Raw genomic sequence first — 14382 nt, 5'->3', positions numbered from 1 at the left:
TGTGTGTTGGTACGTTAAATCCGGCCGGCGGATGTTGGGAGTATTTTATCTAAACTCATAGCATCGGTGATAATATCAGTGATAATTTGTCTAAATTGTTCTAAAGCAAGTTTTAATTAATGTCCTGATAGCACAGCTTTACTTGCAAAGGGACCAAGATCGACCCCATGTCAAGTCAAGATTTTGTTCTGACCCCCCCCCCCCCACCCCCCTCCCCGCCCTGTCCATTTACCCAGCAGTGGTTGGGTAGCTGAGTCTGTAAAATTTATGGAACGTACTCTACTATAGGCTAGCGTCCTGTCAAAGGATGGCAAGTGATTACTGTTGTCCGTTTCACGCTTTAAAAAGCGGGATAATCTTCGGAGCTCATGTCTCAGAAGTACTACTCCAAAAATGTAATGTGTTGTCAGAAAAATACAGTCAAGCACTGTTAAAAAGCAGAATCCTAATCAGAAAAGTAGTAGTTCTTTATATCAGTAATTATTCGTCTTGTTGGTGATATGCTCTTAGTTAAAATACCCACAACATCCGCCAGCCGGATGTAACGTACCAACACACCAAACTATGTGTAGCCTTAAACTTAAATGTTTAATGTGTGACTGATACAATTTAGTGAGAACTACTCATAAAAATGGCTGGCTAAAAACACTAACAAAGTGCTAAGTGACGTCGATTTCGTTCTTTCTATTGAAATGATATGAATGTTCTTAATATTTATTTCTATGCCTATAATATATTGCCATAACTTTGTGTCGTTTTGTTTGTCTTGCAGCCTTGGAATTTGAAGTTTGAGTCCGATTTGTTGAAACAGATAAAGGAGAGGTAAGGCCACTTTATCATGTCGTTTGTACAGAAGGAATGAACTTGTCACTCAGCTTTTTTTATTTTGTTTTTAGACAGTCATTTTATAAGGTTTTTAGACAGCCATCTTATCCAAAGTCCACCAATCAGACTATAAACGTTCAAAGTCACACATAGTTTTATGTTTTGGTACATTTTTTTATCCGGCTGGCGGATGTTGGGAGTATTTTACTTCAACGCATAGCATCAATGCAGGTCATATGTCTACCCAGTCAAGAAGGTTTGTGGAGATGTTGCGTCTCTTTTTTAAATAATAATAATAACTAAAATCATTTAGGTCTCTTAAATCTCTTGAGACGGAGTTACAAAGCTTTGGGGCTACGAAATTAGTAGTAATAATAATAATAATTATTATTATTATTATAATAATAATCATAATAATAATAATAATAATAATAATAATAATAATAATAATAATAATAATAATAATAATAATAATAATAATAATAATAATAATAATACACATTTATATAGCGCTCATTCTCGTGTAAAACACAAGCTCTGGGCACTTTACAATATAAATATCAATTTTAAGTGAAAAAATAAAAAAATAAAATAATAACAACAATAACAATTCATAGCCAAATCAAGGATTCATATAGAGTCAAGAAAAACAAATACAGTAAAAATGTGTCTTGAGATTCTTTTTAAAAGTAGGTAAAGACTTGCACTCCCTCAGACCACGTGGTAGTTCATTCCAAATCTTGGGGCCGAAACAAGCAAACGATCTATCACCAAATTTTGTTCTTGATTTTTTTTCCGAAATTTTCGTTTGGTCATTACATGATCTTAAAGTGTAATTTTCAAATTTACACATGACCACGTGATCTGTGAGATATGCCGGTGCTATACCAGCCAAACACTTATAAACAAGACACGCTGCTTTGTAATATGTGCGCTTTTCAATGGGCAACCAGTGGAGAGAGGCCAACAAAGGGGTTGCATGATCAAATTTTTTTTTGCCAAAAACTAATCTTGCAGCACTGTTTTGCAGTAGTTGCAATTGTTTAATAGAAGCCTGAGGCAAGTTGACAAGCAGCGAGTTACAATAGTCTAGTTTCGAAAAAATGAGGGAAACAACCAATGTTTTACATGTTCCAATTGCAATATACTGACGGATCGAACTGATTTTCTTCAATTGAAAGTATAAAGATTTACAGAGAGCAGAAATGTGAGCTGACATTTTCATTTCTGAATCAAAATAGACACCCAAATTTTTCACAGTCTTTGAAACTTTGATCTTTTCACCCCCAATCAACACCTCAAGACCATCATTCACCTTCAACAGCCCTCTATTTCCCACAATCATCACTTCTGTTTTTGACTCATTCATTTTCAACTTGTTTGCATCCATCCACTCTTTCACATCCGTCACACATTCTTCCACACGTTTCACAATATTTTCGAGATTTTTAGTTTTATCAGTAGCATAAAGTTGCGTATCATCTGCATAGAGATGATAGCGCAGCCCATGACCAGTGATGACATTAGATAATGGAGAAGTATACAAAACAAAAAGAATTGGACCCAAAACAGAGCCTTGAGGAACACCAAAAGACAATGTATGTTGACGAGAAAGTTTATCTAAAATCATAACCTGTTGCTTTCTGCCATCTAAATAAGATTCAAACCACTGCAAGACAGTCCCAGACAAGCCAAATGTTATATTAAGTCGTTTAATGAGAATACCGTGATCAATAGTATCAAACGCCGCCGAAAGGTCTAACAATGTCAGAAGAGAAACAGAACCTTTATCTAAAACATCAAGCAAATCACTCGCAACACAGCACAGAGCAGTTTCTGTGCTGTGGTAAGAACGATAAGCTGACTGAAATTTTTCCCATAGATTGTTTTCATGGAGATGTTGTGAAAGACGTCTGAGTACAACTTTTTCAAGGATTTTAGAAAGAAATGGCAGATTTGAGACGGGACGGTAGTTACTAAGGTCATTTACATTGAGATTTTGCTTTTTTATGAGAGGCTTTACAATTGCATGTTTATAGATATCTGGGACTTGTCCTGAGATAAGTGACTGATTTATAATATAAGTTATGCAAGGTAACAATTCAGGAAGACATAATTTCAAAATATTAGTTGGTAAAGGATCTAAATCACATGACTTCGAGGAAGATGAAAAAATTATTTTAGAAATTTCTTCTTCAGTTTTTCTTTAAAACAAGAGAATCCCTGTGAACCCGAAAAAGGGTGGAAATTTATATCTTCATTTTGCACGAGGTCCAAATTGTTCCGAATTTTCGATATTTTTCCCGAAAAGAAATCTGAAAATGCATCCGGCTGCTTTTCTACCGGGATATTAGTGGGTAGACACATGCCCTTTTCTTCCCTAAAAGTTCCTTTGAAACAGAGAAAAATTCCTTAGTGTCCCTCACTGATGACAGTTTTGTGTTATAATAGTTTCTTTTTGCTCTTTTGCAGGTGGTTTTATACTTATGCTTTTTTGCTATATATATCAGCCGGTCAATCTCAAGGCCCGATTTTCTCCACGATGCCTCTGCATTCCTTTTTTCCCTTTTGGCAGTTTTTTCACTCTGGTTAAACCACGGAGACGGTTTCCTGGAATTTATTATTCTAGTTGTCTTTGGCGCATGCCTGTCGATGACGTTGCGCAGTACCTCGTCTGTTTTCTGTGCTGATGGTATATCCATTCTTCCTAGTTCCTCTGACAGATTGTTTTTGAAGGAACTAATGTCTATTTTTTTGGTATCCCTAGACACTATCTTGACTTTCTTTGCTTTCTCTTTGATGCATTTGAGAGTTGCCAGAATCAGATTGTGGTCTGAAATTTCTTTTTTGATATTTTTAATTGATTCAACAAGCGAGGGTGTGTCAATGATGAACCAGTCCAAGATGTGCCCCAATCTTTGAGTTGGAGAGGTCACTAACTGAGTGAGGCCATGTTCATTCAGCATATTTTTTATAATTTTAACGAGACTATTCTGATCAACATCAAACTGAATATTAAAATCGCCGATATAAATTTATAATAATAATAATAATAATGATGATGGTGATGATGATGATGATGATGACGATGATAATAATAATAATAACAATAATAATAATAATAATAATAATAATAATAATAATAATAATAATAATAATAATAATAATAATAAAAATGATAATAATAATAATGAACTTTAGTCGTCCTTTTATGAAATGGTACAACAGGAGTGAGGATTAGATTAAAAAAAAAAAAGACTGTCCTAACTAAATCGTAAATTTTACTTTGGTAACCGTGGGTGAAATATGTCTGGTTTCATTCATTCATTAGTTGTGGCTTGAGTTTTACTGCCAGGATGCTCTTCCTGAGCAAACACATATCCCCATTCATCCGGACTTGTGACCGGCCTCACAAGGTGAGAGAGGGAGAACGTGGGAAGGAAAGTATTGGGCTTACCATTAGCGGGAAAGAGGAAAAAGGGACGCCCAATGACTAGATCGTTGGATAAGGTAAAGGACGATATGAAAGAACTGGATGAGAGAGTGAGAGCGAGGTAGAGAGATAGAGAGAATGGAGGAGTTGGAGGGAGGAGGAGAGAGAGAGAGATAGATAGAGAGAGGGAGAGAGAGAGAGTGAGAGAGAGAGAGAGGATATGCAACAGTGTGGAACTTATTTACTCAACAGATTTCGTTCGCAAATAAATGGGTCACGTGAAATTTGGCAAACTCTGCTATAACACAATGTTTTTCAATTTGACTCTTGGCTCCTGGAGAAGCAAATGGCACTCTTCCAATTGTTCTGTCCTTCCACAGACCTTTGCCTCGCTCAAGGTAAGATTGGAGACGCACAAATATTGGTGAAGGCTTTTCCTCCAAGTCTGTTTTGGACTACCCCGCTTCCTCTTGCCCTGTGGGTTCCAATCAAGAGCCTGCTTGGTTGCGTTACGGGGATCCTCCTTTCGCAGAATATTTTCACTCCAATCATCAATGGAATATACCCCCCTCCCCCCCACTTGCCTCATTTTGTCAAAGCTGATACTTCTCAAGAGGGTCTTTTGGAAGTTTCAGGTTTAAGAATTGAGTACAAGTTGAAAGTTATTTAATGGTTTGAAGTCAACGTGTAATTATCTGCAGGCCTGATATCCTAAATTGTTGTGGTCTCATTGTTGTAATGAAAATACTCGCAAACCAACGCAAAATATTCTCCATCACAACGATGTCATATATATAATTTTTCACACAGGTTCCCCGCCCAGTTGGAGGAAGGTTCCCTTGAGGTGATCGCACCCCATCCTGGATTCTACCCAGATTTGAACAAGGTCAAACTTTCCTTGGGGGATCCAAAGCCTAGAGTCATGTGAGTGACGTCATTATTTGTGTTTTGTCCCACAGTAACGACTTGCCTTTTTTATTATTTTAGATGGAGGATTTTAAGTAATATCGGTCCATAGTAGATACAGTTTGACGCGATTTGTTTGACAATTGTTAACATACCAATCGTTCCACAAGATTTGTTTTACCACAGCGTCATGCTGATGTATAGATGGATACTTGAAACCTTTTAGCTGTAACCTTCATGTTTTAAGTGCTTTTACACGGCATCGTGGATCCCATGTAATCGATTCTCGATACTGACATTTTCGTATCGATTTTTATATTGATTTTCCTTCCAAAATATTACTAAATCAATTGGTGAACAAACAAGTTTTGATCGTTATGATAAAAAAACCGACTTGCTTCACAAATCTTAATACAGGTGTGTATGAAAGAATGCTAGGCAAAACAGAGAAAAAGAAAAGAAAAGGTAAGCATCCTAAAAAATCAGCCTGCTACGACGAGAAATTTCATAAACACTTTATTTCAGATTTTTATCTTACCCTAGAGTCTGTTCCCTAATTTGTCGACTTGCTCTACAGTGAGTTGGATAATGTCAACTGATAGGATGCGATCATGAAATATGCCCATCATTCAAATCAGTCTATCAATCAATCAAGCAATCAATCAGTCAGTCATTCAGACAGTCAGTCAATCAATTCAACAATCAATCAATCAAACAAATCACCAATCAATTAAACAAACAATCAATCAATCAATCATTCAGACTCAGTCGTCAATCAAACAATCAATCAATCAATCATTCAGACAGTCAGTCAATCAAATAACAAACAAACAATCAATCAATCAATCAATAAATCATTCAGACTCAGTCTTCAATCAAACAAACAAACAATAAATAAATCAATCAATCAATCATTCAGAGAATCAGTCAATCAATTAAACAAACAATCAATCAATCAATCATTCATAGAATCAGTCAATCAATTAAACAAACAATCAATCGACCACGCTAGCAAGCAAACCATCAATCAAAAGATCAATTAATCAATCATCAGCCAAAAGATAAATTAATCAGAAACAATCAATCGGACAATCCATCAATCAACCAAACAGTCAAGTAATCAATCAAACAATCAAATACTAAGTAAACCTTTCAATCAATTAAACAATCAATTTTGTCTATCAAACAGTCGAAGAATCAATCAATCAATATTCAATCAATTATTCAGTTAATGAATTTTTCTAGAAATTCACAAATTCCCAAAACTTCAAAGCCTCTAGCCACCTCCCATTGTGGGTAGGGAGGTACATACTGTGTGTTCTATCCATCTATATCTGTTTTCCAACTTGCTTTCTCTCTTTGTCTTGGAATGAGATTACTTGGTTTTGTCCGGGCCCTTGCCGGATACCCTAGCTGGGAGGGAAACAGTCAAATGTATAGTTCGTTTTGGGAGATGATATTTTTTTTCCTTGTATATCACCTCTCTGGTATGTACTGTTGTGCGTGTTGTTCCCGCTCCCTCCAGTAGTCGGTGAGAGAGGGATCTAGTAATGAAAGACCTCAGTTTGATACAAACTTATTTTTGGGTTCGTGGATAGCTCATACGGTAGAGTCACGCTCTCACCGGCCAGGCGGAGTTGTCGTACCAATAAGGTTGCGGGTTCAAACCCCATCAACCGCCGAAAAAAATGTTATTCTCTATTGTCTTCTGACACTTTTCTATTCACTTCATCTCTTGTTGTTGCCAACACAAGTGCCTGCTCCACTCACTTTTCTGAATTAAAAATTCACCCCATATACCGAAGCATACTCAACGTCTCAATTGTTTCTATGTTATATGTTTGTGTTGAGAATATTGGCTATTAAGCTTAACTGCTGGCCTACTAACTTCGCTGTGGTTGTGCGTGTTGTACCCGCTACCTCCAGTAGTCGGTGAGAGAGGGATCTAGTAATGAATGGCATGAGTTTGATACGAATTTTTTTGGGTTCGTGGATAGCTCATACGGTAGAGTCACGCTGTCACCGGCCAGGCGGAGTTGTCGTACCAATAAGGTCGCGGGTTCAAACCCCATCAACCGCCGAAAAATTTTTTATTCTCTATTGTCTACTGGCACTTTTCTATTCACTTCATCTCTTGTTATGTTCTGTAGTATGTTTTGTTTACGTATTATATATGATTTGTGAACATTTGTGTCTGTTCCTCTTCGTGGGGAGCCTGTGCTTGTGTCTGGATGAGACTTTTAGGTGATCTCAGACTAAGTACTTTGACAGTGTGCTCTTGGAATCTACACCAGTTTCCTTTTTGAACCAATTCCCCTTTGTCTTACCTTTTCTTGGGTGCTTTAATTATAATTCTAAAACTTTTTACTATCCCATTTTCTTCCTTTTTACTGGCGCGGATATGACCTTAATGTGTTGCAAACGCCGTAAAACCCTTAAAAACAAAAACAAAACAAAGCCTCTAGCCAATCAATACAGTTAATTAACCCTAAAATCAACCAGTCAATAGATCTATCAAGAACGGAACAATCAACAACAATATAGTAGACATCCCTACTCTATTTTCTCCTCTTACTCTGCGTTTTGTTTCATTTTACTTCCCTTCTTTCTTTTCCTGGTCCTCATTTATCCCTCCTCCTCCTCCCCCTCCTCCTCCCCTCCTCCTCCTCCTCCTCCTCCTCCTCCTCCTCCTCCTCCTCTTCCTCCTCCTCTTCCTATACCTCCTCCAAAAAAAAAAAAACAACTCACTCCTCCCTCTCTTGCAATTCATCTTCTTTCTCGTAAAATCATCCACTCGATCCTGTACAAAAAAAAACAAAAAAAAAAACAAAACAAAACAAAACAAACAAAAAAAAGAATGTGCTACCCACGTCAGACCACGTGACATTCGATAGTTTACAATCAATTTCTGAATCTTGCACTCTTGCTTTTTTTTTTGGATTACTGACCTATTACAAATCGCTGCACAAGCTTGCAAGTGCGTAATAGGAACGAAGTTCGAATCCCAAGAAAGCAAGAAATCTTTATTCTACCTCTCAATATATTCTGATTTCGTTGTTTCCGATTGAAAAACCAGTTTTATAAAATATTTAAACTATACTACTTGCCATATGCGGGGGGGGGGGGGGTCCTATAGCTCAGTTGGTAGAGCACTCGCTTCACACGCAAAAGGACTGAGATCGATCCCGAGTACAGTCGAGATTTTTATCTGGCCCCCATGAAAACCCAGCAGTGATTGGGTTGCTGGATCTGTTAGATCTGGTGGAAAGTAAAAGTACTTTGCTATAGACTAGCACCCTATCCAAAGGATAGCAAGCAATTGCTATAGTCCGTTTCACGTTATGGAAACCCGGATTAACTTTGGCTCTATGGGGTTTTTTTTTGTTTGTTTGTTTGTTTTTGTTTGTTTTTTTAATTTACAGAACGGATAGAATAATAATTAATGCACATTAAACAGAAACAATCAAAAAATTTGCAACAACAGGCGGTCCAACGCTATGTCTGAGGTTTTAATGATTGAACGTTGCGTGCATGGCTGCAATTAAATGCTTTATTTATTATTAAACAAACTTTTTTGGAAGTTTCCTTTTAGAGGGCAATTGTCCTTCTTTCTGAAATTGCAGATGGGCATCTATGATTTTGAATACACGTTGGTGTCTGTAATCTAACCACCGGTGGGGAACAAACGTAAGTAATTGGATTCAATAGTCTGTCACGTCGCCCAGCAACGGCGGCCATCGTGGTTCTAAACAGAGAAAATCGGTACTTTTTAATCTTCATGCTGACTAGAACTTTTCATCAGTGCTGATGGTTTTCCTCGGATCCCCGGGAATCCGCGATTTTTGTGTCAGAGGAGGAATTTCCTCCTTTAAAAAAAAATGACACTTTCCTCAATCAAATTTCCGGGCTTTGAGATATTTGATGTGTGGTGGAACAAACTGGTGCAGCTTCCCCACTATCCAGAAGATAGCTAGAGTAGTTTATCATCTCAATGGCTCTAAAAGTGGGGGGGGGGGGGGGGGGGGTTAGTGGCGTAAAGAAAACCATTCATACTTTTCCTCCTTTTTCCCTTTTTGTCACCATCTGCACTGTTTCATATGTCTTGTCATCAGTGTGATCAGAATGTGTAAAAGTCAAAACATGATCAGATTTATAATGGGTTTTTTCCTCTGGATACGCATTTATGCTCATCGGAGAAATATTTCATAAGGGCGTCCGCCATTGTTCCGATAGTTTAGAGCCAGTTACTAAGTTACCATGCGTCATTAGGAGGGAAGTGACGTTACGACTGTTGAAGCGTATTCTTTAACGCCTAATACGTATCATTTACCAGTTAACTTCCGCATTCTCGATAGACACGTATGAAGTTTTGAAGTGCGGCTATGTGGTCTTGTGGTATGACACTCGTTTTCGGCTTGGAAGTTCTTGGGTTCGAGCCTTGCTCAGCGCATAGTTGAGTCTTTACTCTTTACTCGCATTCTCTCCTCACCTTACTCTGGAGTAAAATGAGTACACGGCTGTTAACACCATTGTCTTTGTGGGAAAAAATTGTAATATCGCCTAACGGGCGACATGTCTTGTCCTACATGTTAAGTGTCGCTGTTGGTAAGGGACCCCTTGTAAAGCGCTTTGAGCAGGTTTAGTGGATATTGCTTTATATAAAAGCTCAACAATAACAACCAAACATTGGAGTCAGAATATCGTATGATCAACGGTTCTGTGTTGGATTGAGAGATATTCCGGTACTGAATTGAATGTGTATTTTAAAATATAAAATTGTGGTAATTAAAAAAATAAATAAATAAAATTAAAAATTAAAACAAAAAAAAAAAAAAAAAAAAAAAAAATATATATATATATATATATATATATATATATAATATATATATATATATATATATATATATATATATATATATATATATATATATATATATATATATATATAACTTTATTGAGGATGGGCGTAAATTGCTAAGTTGTGAAACCAAAAAAGCCATTTCCCCTATCATTTCAACGTTAAGTACTCTTTTCGGCATCTGATTTACATCGATATAATACTTGACTACTCAAGAAATGACATACACACACACATAAACACACACACACACACACACACACACACACTGATTTTTTACAAAACATTTTAAAAACATTTTGCAAGAAAACTGTTTTTTTTTCAAATATTCATCGATTGAAATCACCCCAATTTCCCATTTCGTCAAAAACAATCTTGAGACTTCGATTGAGAAAACCCGTCCTTCAAGAGAAGTTTCAGGTTTGACAGATTTTGCCAAGATGAGGCTCATATTATTCGATTGACATACTTAAAAGGACAAGTTTTCTGGTCAAACTTTTTTTTATTGTGTTTTTCTGTTTTTATTTTTTGTCTATTTATGTTTTTTTATTTTTTTTTATGTGTGTTTTGTTTTGTTTGATTGTTTGTTTGTGGAGTACGGCAGCCTAGGACTGAGCGATATCTCAGCATAGATCTTCAACGTGGCATCTTTTTTTTCATAGCATTGCATTGTCCGTCCAGTAAATCTCAAGGGATTTGAGGCTAAGCCCAAATATCAATTGTGACCCTTTTAACGGCATCTATGTCTAATCCACATAAATCTCCCCTCGAGTTAGATCAAGGCACAGGGTTATTTTTCTTTCTCCTGATGGAAGTGGTTTTCTAATATTTTATCTTGGTAATTGCCATCCAACTGTTACCATGCTCGTAATTTCCTTACCTTTGATAAACAGTGAAGGGCTGTGTGATATCCCAGCCTAGATCTTCCACGTGCCACCTTTATATATATATATATATATATATATATATATATATATATATATATATATATATATATATATATTATATATATATTTTATATAACAGTAGTTTTAAAATATAGCAGACGATGCGCATCTATGATTTTGATTACACGTTGACTTCTGTAATCTAACCAACGGTATGGAACAAACATAAGTAATTATTTAACGCCTATATATATATATATATATATATATATATATATATATAGCATTGCATTCTCCGTCCAGTTGAGCTCAAGGGATTTGAGGCTAGGCCCAAATATCAATTGTGACCCATCGTCTCAAAACGATATTGCGTCAGCGTCAAATAGGTGGGGGGGGGGGGGGGGGGTTTAACCGAGCATTTATATATAGGGTAATATCTACTAAACGTGTTCACAGCGCTATACAGGGGGTCCCTTTTCAACAGCAACACTTTACATGTAGGGCGAGACATGACGCCTGTTAGGCCATATTACAATTTGTCCCGACAGAGACAAAGCTATTAATGGCCAAGTACTCATTTGACACATAAGTACCGTGAGATAATGTGAGTTAAGAGCCTTTTCCAAGGAATCAACCATGCGCGGCTCAGATCGGGACTCGAACCCTGGACCCTCCGGACCGAAGGTGAGTGTCTTACCACAAGACCGCATAGCCGCACAAAAAGTAATATTAAAGTTAAAATGAATACTTATGTTTGGGCTTTTATATAGCACATAATCCACTAAACGTGCTCAAAGCGCTTTACCTGGGGTCTCTGACCAACATGTTACATGTAGAACGAGACATGGCGCCAATTTGCGATATTACATTTGTTTCCGCTGTTGACGGCCAGGTATTCATTTTACACCTGAGGACGATGAGAGAATGTGAGTAAAGAGCCTTTTCCAAAGACTCAACTATGCCCCGACTGAGCCTCGAACTCATGACCTACCGATCCGAAAGCGAGTGTCATACCACAAGACCACGTAACCGCATAGAAATATGAAGTCTGAAAAAGTGTGAATGAAACAGTGCCAGACAAAGCAGAGAGTAAAATACAAGAGAAAAAAAAATCCTAAAATATCAGGCTGCTACATCGACTAGGCATCGAACCTGCTACCATTAATACACCACTGAGGTTACCCATTAGTTGGGACGATGTAATGCCTATGTTCTTCACAAAGTACGCTTTCCCCGCTGTGAACCTCCCCGAACCCCCCCCCCCCATTCTTTTTTTTTTTTTTTTTTTTTGGGGGGGGGGGGGTCACGAAACACTAACAACAAACTTACAGAAGACGAAGACATTTGAGTTAGCTCCATTTATATTTTTAAAACATTGAATTGACATATTAAAGAGCAGGAAAGCCCAGCCATCTTTTGCCTCAGTTTCGCCAATATCGAAAGCAACAGCTATCTCTAATGCAACAAAACTTGTAATATTTGCCTTCAAAGTGAGACCCGTTCTTCTGTGTGCCGTATGGATGTGAAAGTTGGAGGGTCACAAGCATCCTTACTTGCAAAATTCAGACCTTCATAAACAAATGCCTCCGCGTGATTTTGAAAATCAGATAGCAATACCACACTTCTAACAATGAATAGGGTTCAACAGTCGTGACGTCACTTCCCTCGTAATGACACATAGTAACTTAGTCACTGGTTCTACTTATGAAATACTTCTCTGACGAGCATAAAAGTGTATCCAGATAAGAAAAACATTATAAATCTGTGTCGATATACTTGTGTGGGATGAGCCCCGTCTTGTTAGATAATAAACGAATTATCAGGATACAGTGTTAAGCAATCTTGTAACAGTTTTTCCTTAAGCAGTACCGTATAATTTTGTGCATTCACTTTTGTTGTTTTGGTTTCGATGAAATGGAGACGGGTTTTGTCGTTTTAACTAACCCCTCCCGAAACCATACTTTTTGAGAACCGATTACTCTCGTGGTAAAGTCTATCCAGTGAAATGTCAGTTTTTCTACTACCGTACACAACGTCATTATGACTGTTTCTTGCAAGTTCAATAGTGAAGTCTTTTTCGTCAGTAAAAATGATATGCTTAACGTCGTTGTGGGTGAATTTGTCTAGTAAAGCTCTTGCTCGTGTTTTGCGTTGTCTCTTGATGTTTTCAGACTTTCTGCTGGTTTTGATTCGCTTGAAAGGGCAGAGATTAAGATCTTTTTTTATAATCTGCCGTACGGAAAAGTCACTTATGCCTAGGACACCAGCAACTTCACGAGTAGAGAGATGGGATCCAGGATTGCCTTCTTGAGACAGAATAGCATCTTCCACAAAGTCGATATTTTCCTCTAACCTCGCTGAACGGGGGCGGCCACTACCAACACTTTTATCTTCCTCAGAATAAACCATGGCTGTTAGTTGTCAGTTTTAGGAATTCTGCTTTCTTGTTTTGATTGTGTGTTCAACACAGTGCAAATGCGTACAATGAAGTAAACGGGGTGAGCTGCACACTACCCTTGCGGCAAGATCTTGCCCAGTGAATCTACAGGGCGTTCAAAGTAATTCATGACGCGAATTTATCGAACTCTTGATATGACAATTTTTAGTGATATTCTTTGAACAGCCATAACTCTTGAACCTTTCATTCATTTTTCTTGAAATTTGAGATTCGTAAAAATAAGATGTTAGATTCACAGTGTGCAAAATTTTGTTATGATTTATAAATATATCATAGTTTTAAAGAGCTCTACTTTGAGGCCTTTTATTTTCTCGCACCTGATATAAGGCATTTAAAGGATAATTCCTATATTAAGCCTTAATAAGATCGAGTAAGACATAGGATTTTGATCAAATATTTCACAACAAAGACACAAGGAATTCGAAACCTGTAGGGTGTGGAATTTCCATGACCTTTATGAATAGGCACAGCAACTTACTTAAGGCATCAAGAAAGGTTTGAGGGTAAATTTTACATATCCGATGAATGATTAAGGATTTCTAGCTTGAGCTTCAAAGTTGAAGAAAATTTAACAACATTTTGCCATATTTGAAAACCACGAGTGTTGCATTTACCTTCAACGGGCTTATAAAAACTTGAAAAATTGTCAGAATTAAACAGTAGTAAAAGTGACTGCTTCTTGTGTTCAAACAGGAAATAGAAATCAAAGGCAGTTAAAACTTTGAACAGTATCGAATGGGTCTTTTTGCATTCTTTCTGCGAAGAGCTTGATATAATGAATGTGGGTATGGAATTACCCCGGCTGTGGAATTCCCCCAACTTACCCTATCTTAAATACTGAAAAATAACCCAAAACTGTACAACCTAGCACTCGCAGGAAATGGCCTATCAAAAGGTCGAATCCGGCGTGTACGACGTGTACAAACAAATATGCAGGTCTGACATCCGAACCCACTTTTGGGCCGAGTTAAACATTGTCATTGACAATATTTTGCATACGTTTGTTTGTTTTTTT

General features: G+C 37.2%; 1 protein-coding gene across 2 annotated transcripts in view; it reads left to right on the top strand.

Moving 5' to 3' along the window:
- Positions 1-14382, top strand: part of LOC144970624 (alpha-1,3-mannosyl-glycoprotein 4-beta-N-acetylglucosaminyltransferase A-like) — a 110556-nt gene that overhangs the window by 82578 nt on the left and 13596 nt on the right. For both annotated transcript variants that reach the window (XM_078910449.1, XM_078910450.1), the window contains exons 6-7: positions 773-822; positions 5069-5182. In XM_078910449.1, coding sequence (XP_078766575.1) covers positions 773-822; positions 5069-5182 — 164 coding nt within the window. The remainder of the gene's footprint in view (positions 1-772; positions 823-5068; positions 5183-14382) is intronic.

This window comes from Berghia stephanieae, chromosome 4 (assembly GCF_034508935.2).
Source record: "Berghia stephanieae isolate SIO BIC M18660-M18661 chromosome 4, UCSD_Bste_1.3, whole genome shotgun sequence".
Lineage (NCBI taxonomy): Eukaryota > Metazoa > Mollusca > Gastropoda > Nudibranchia > Aeolidiidae > Berghia > Berghia stephanieae.
This window is presented reverse-complemented; position numbering and strand designations above follow the sequence as displayed.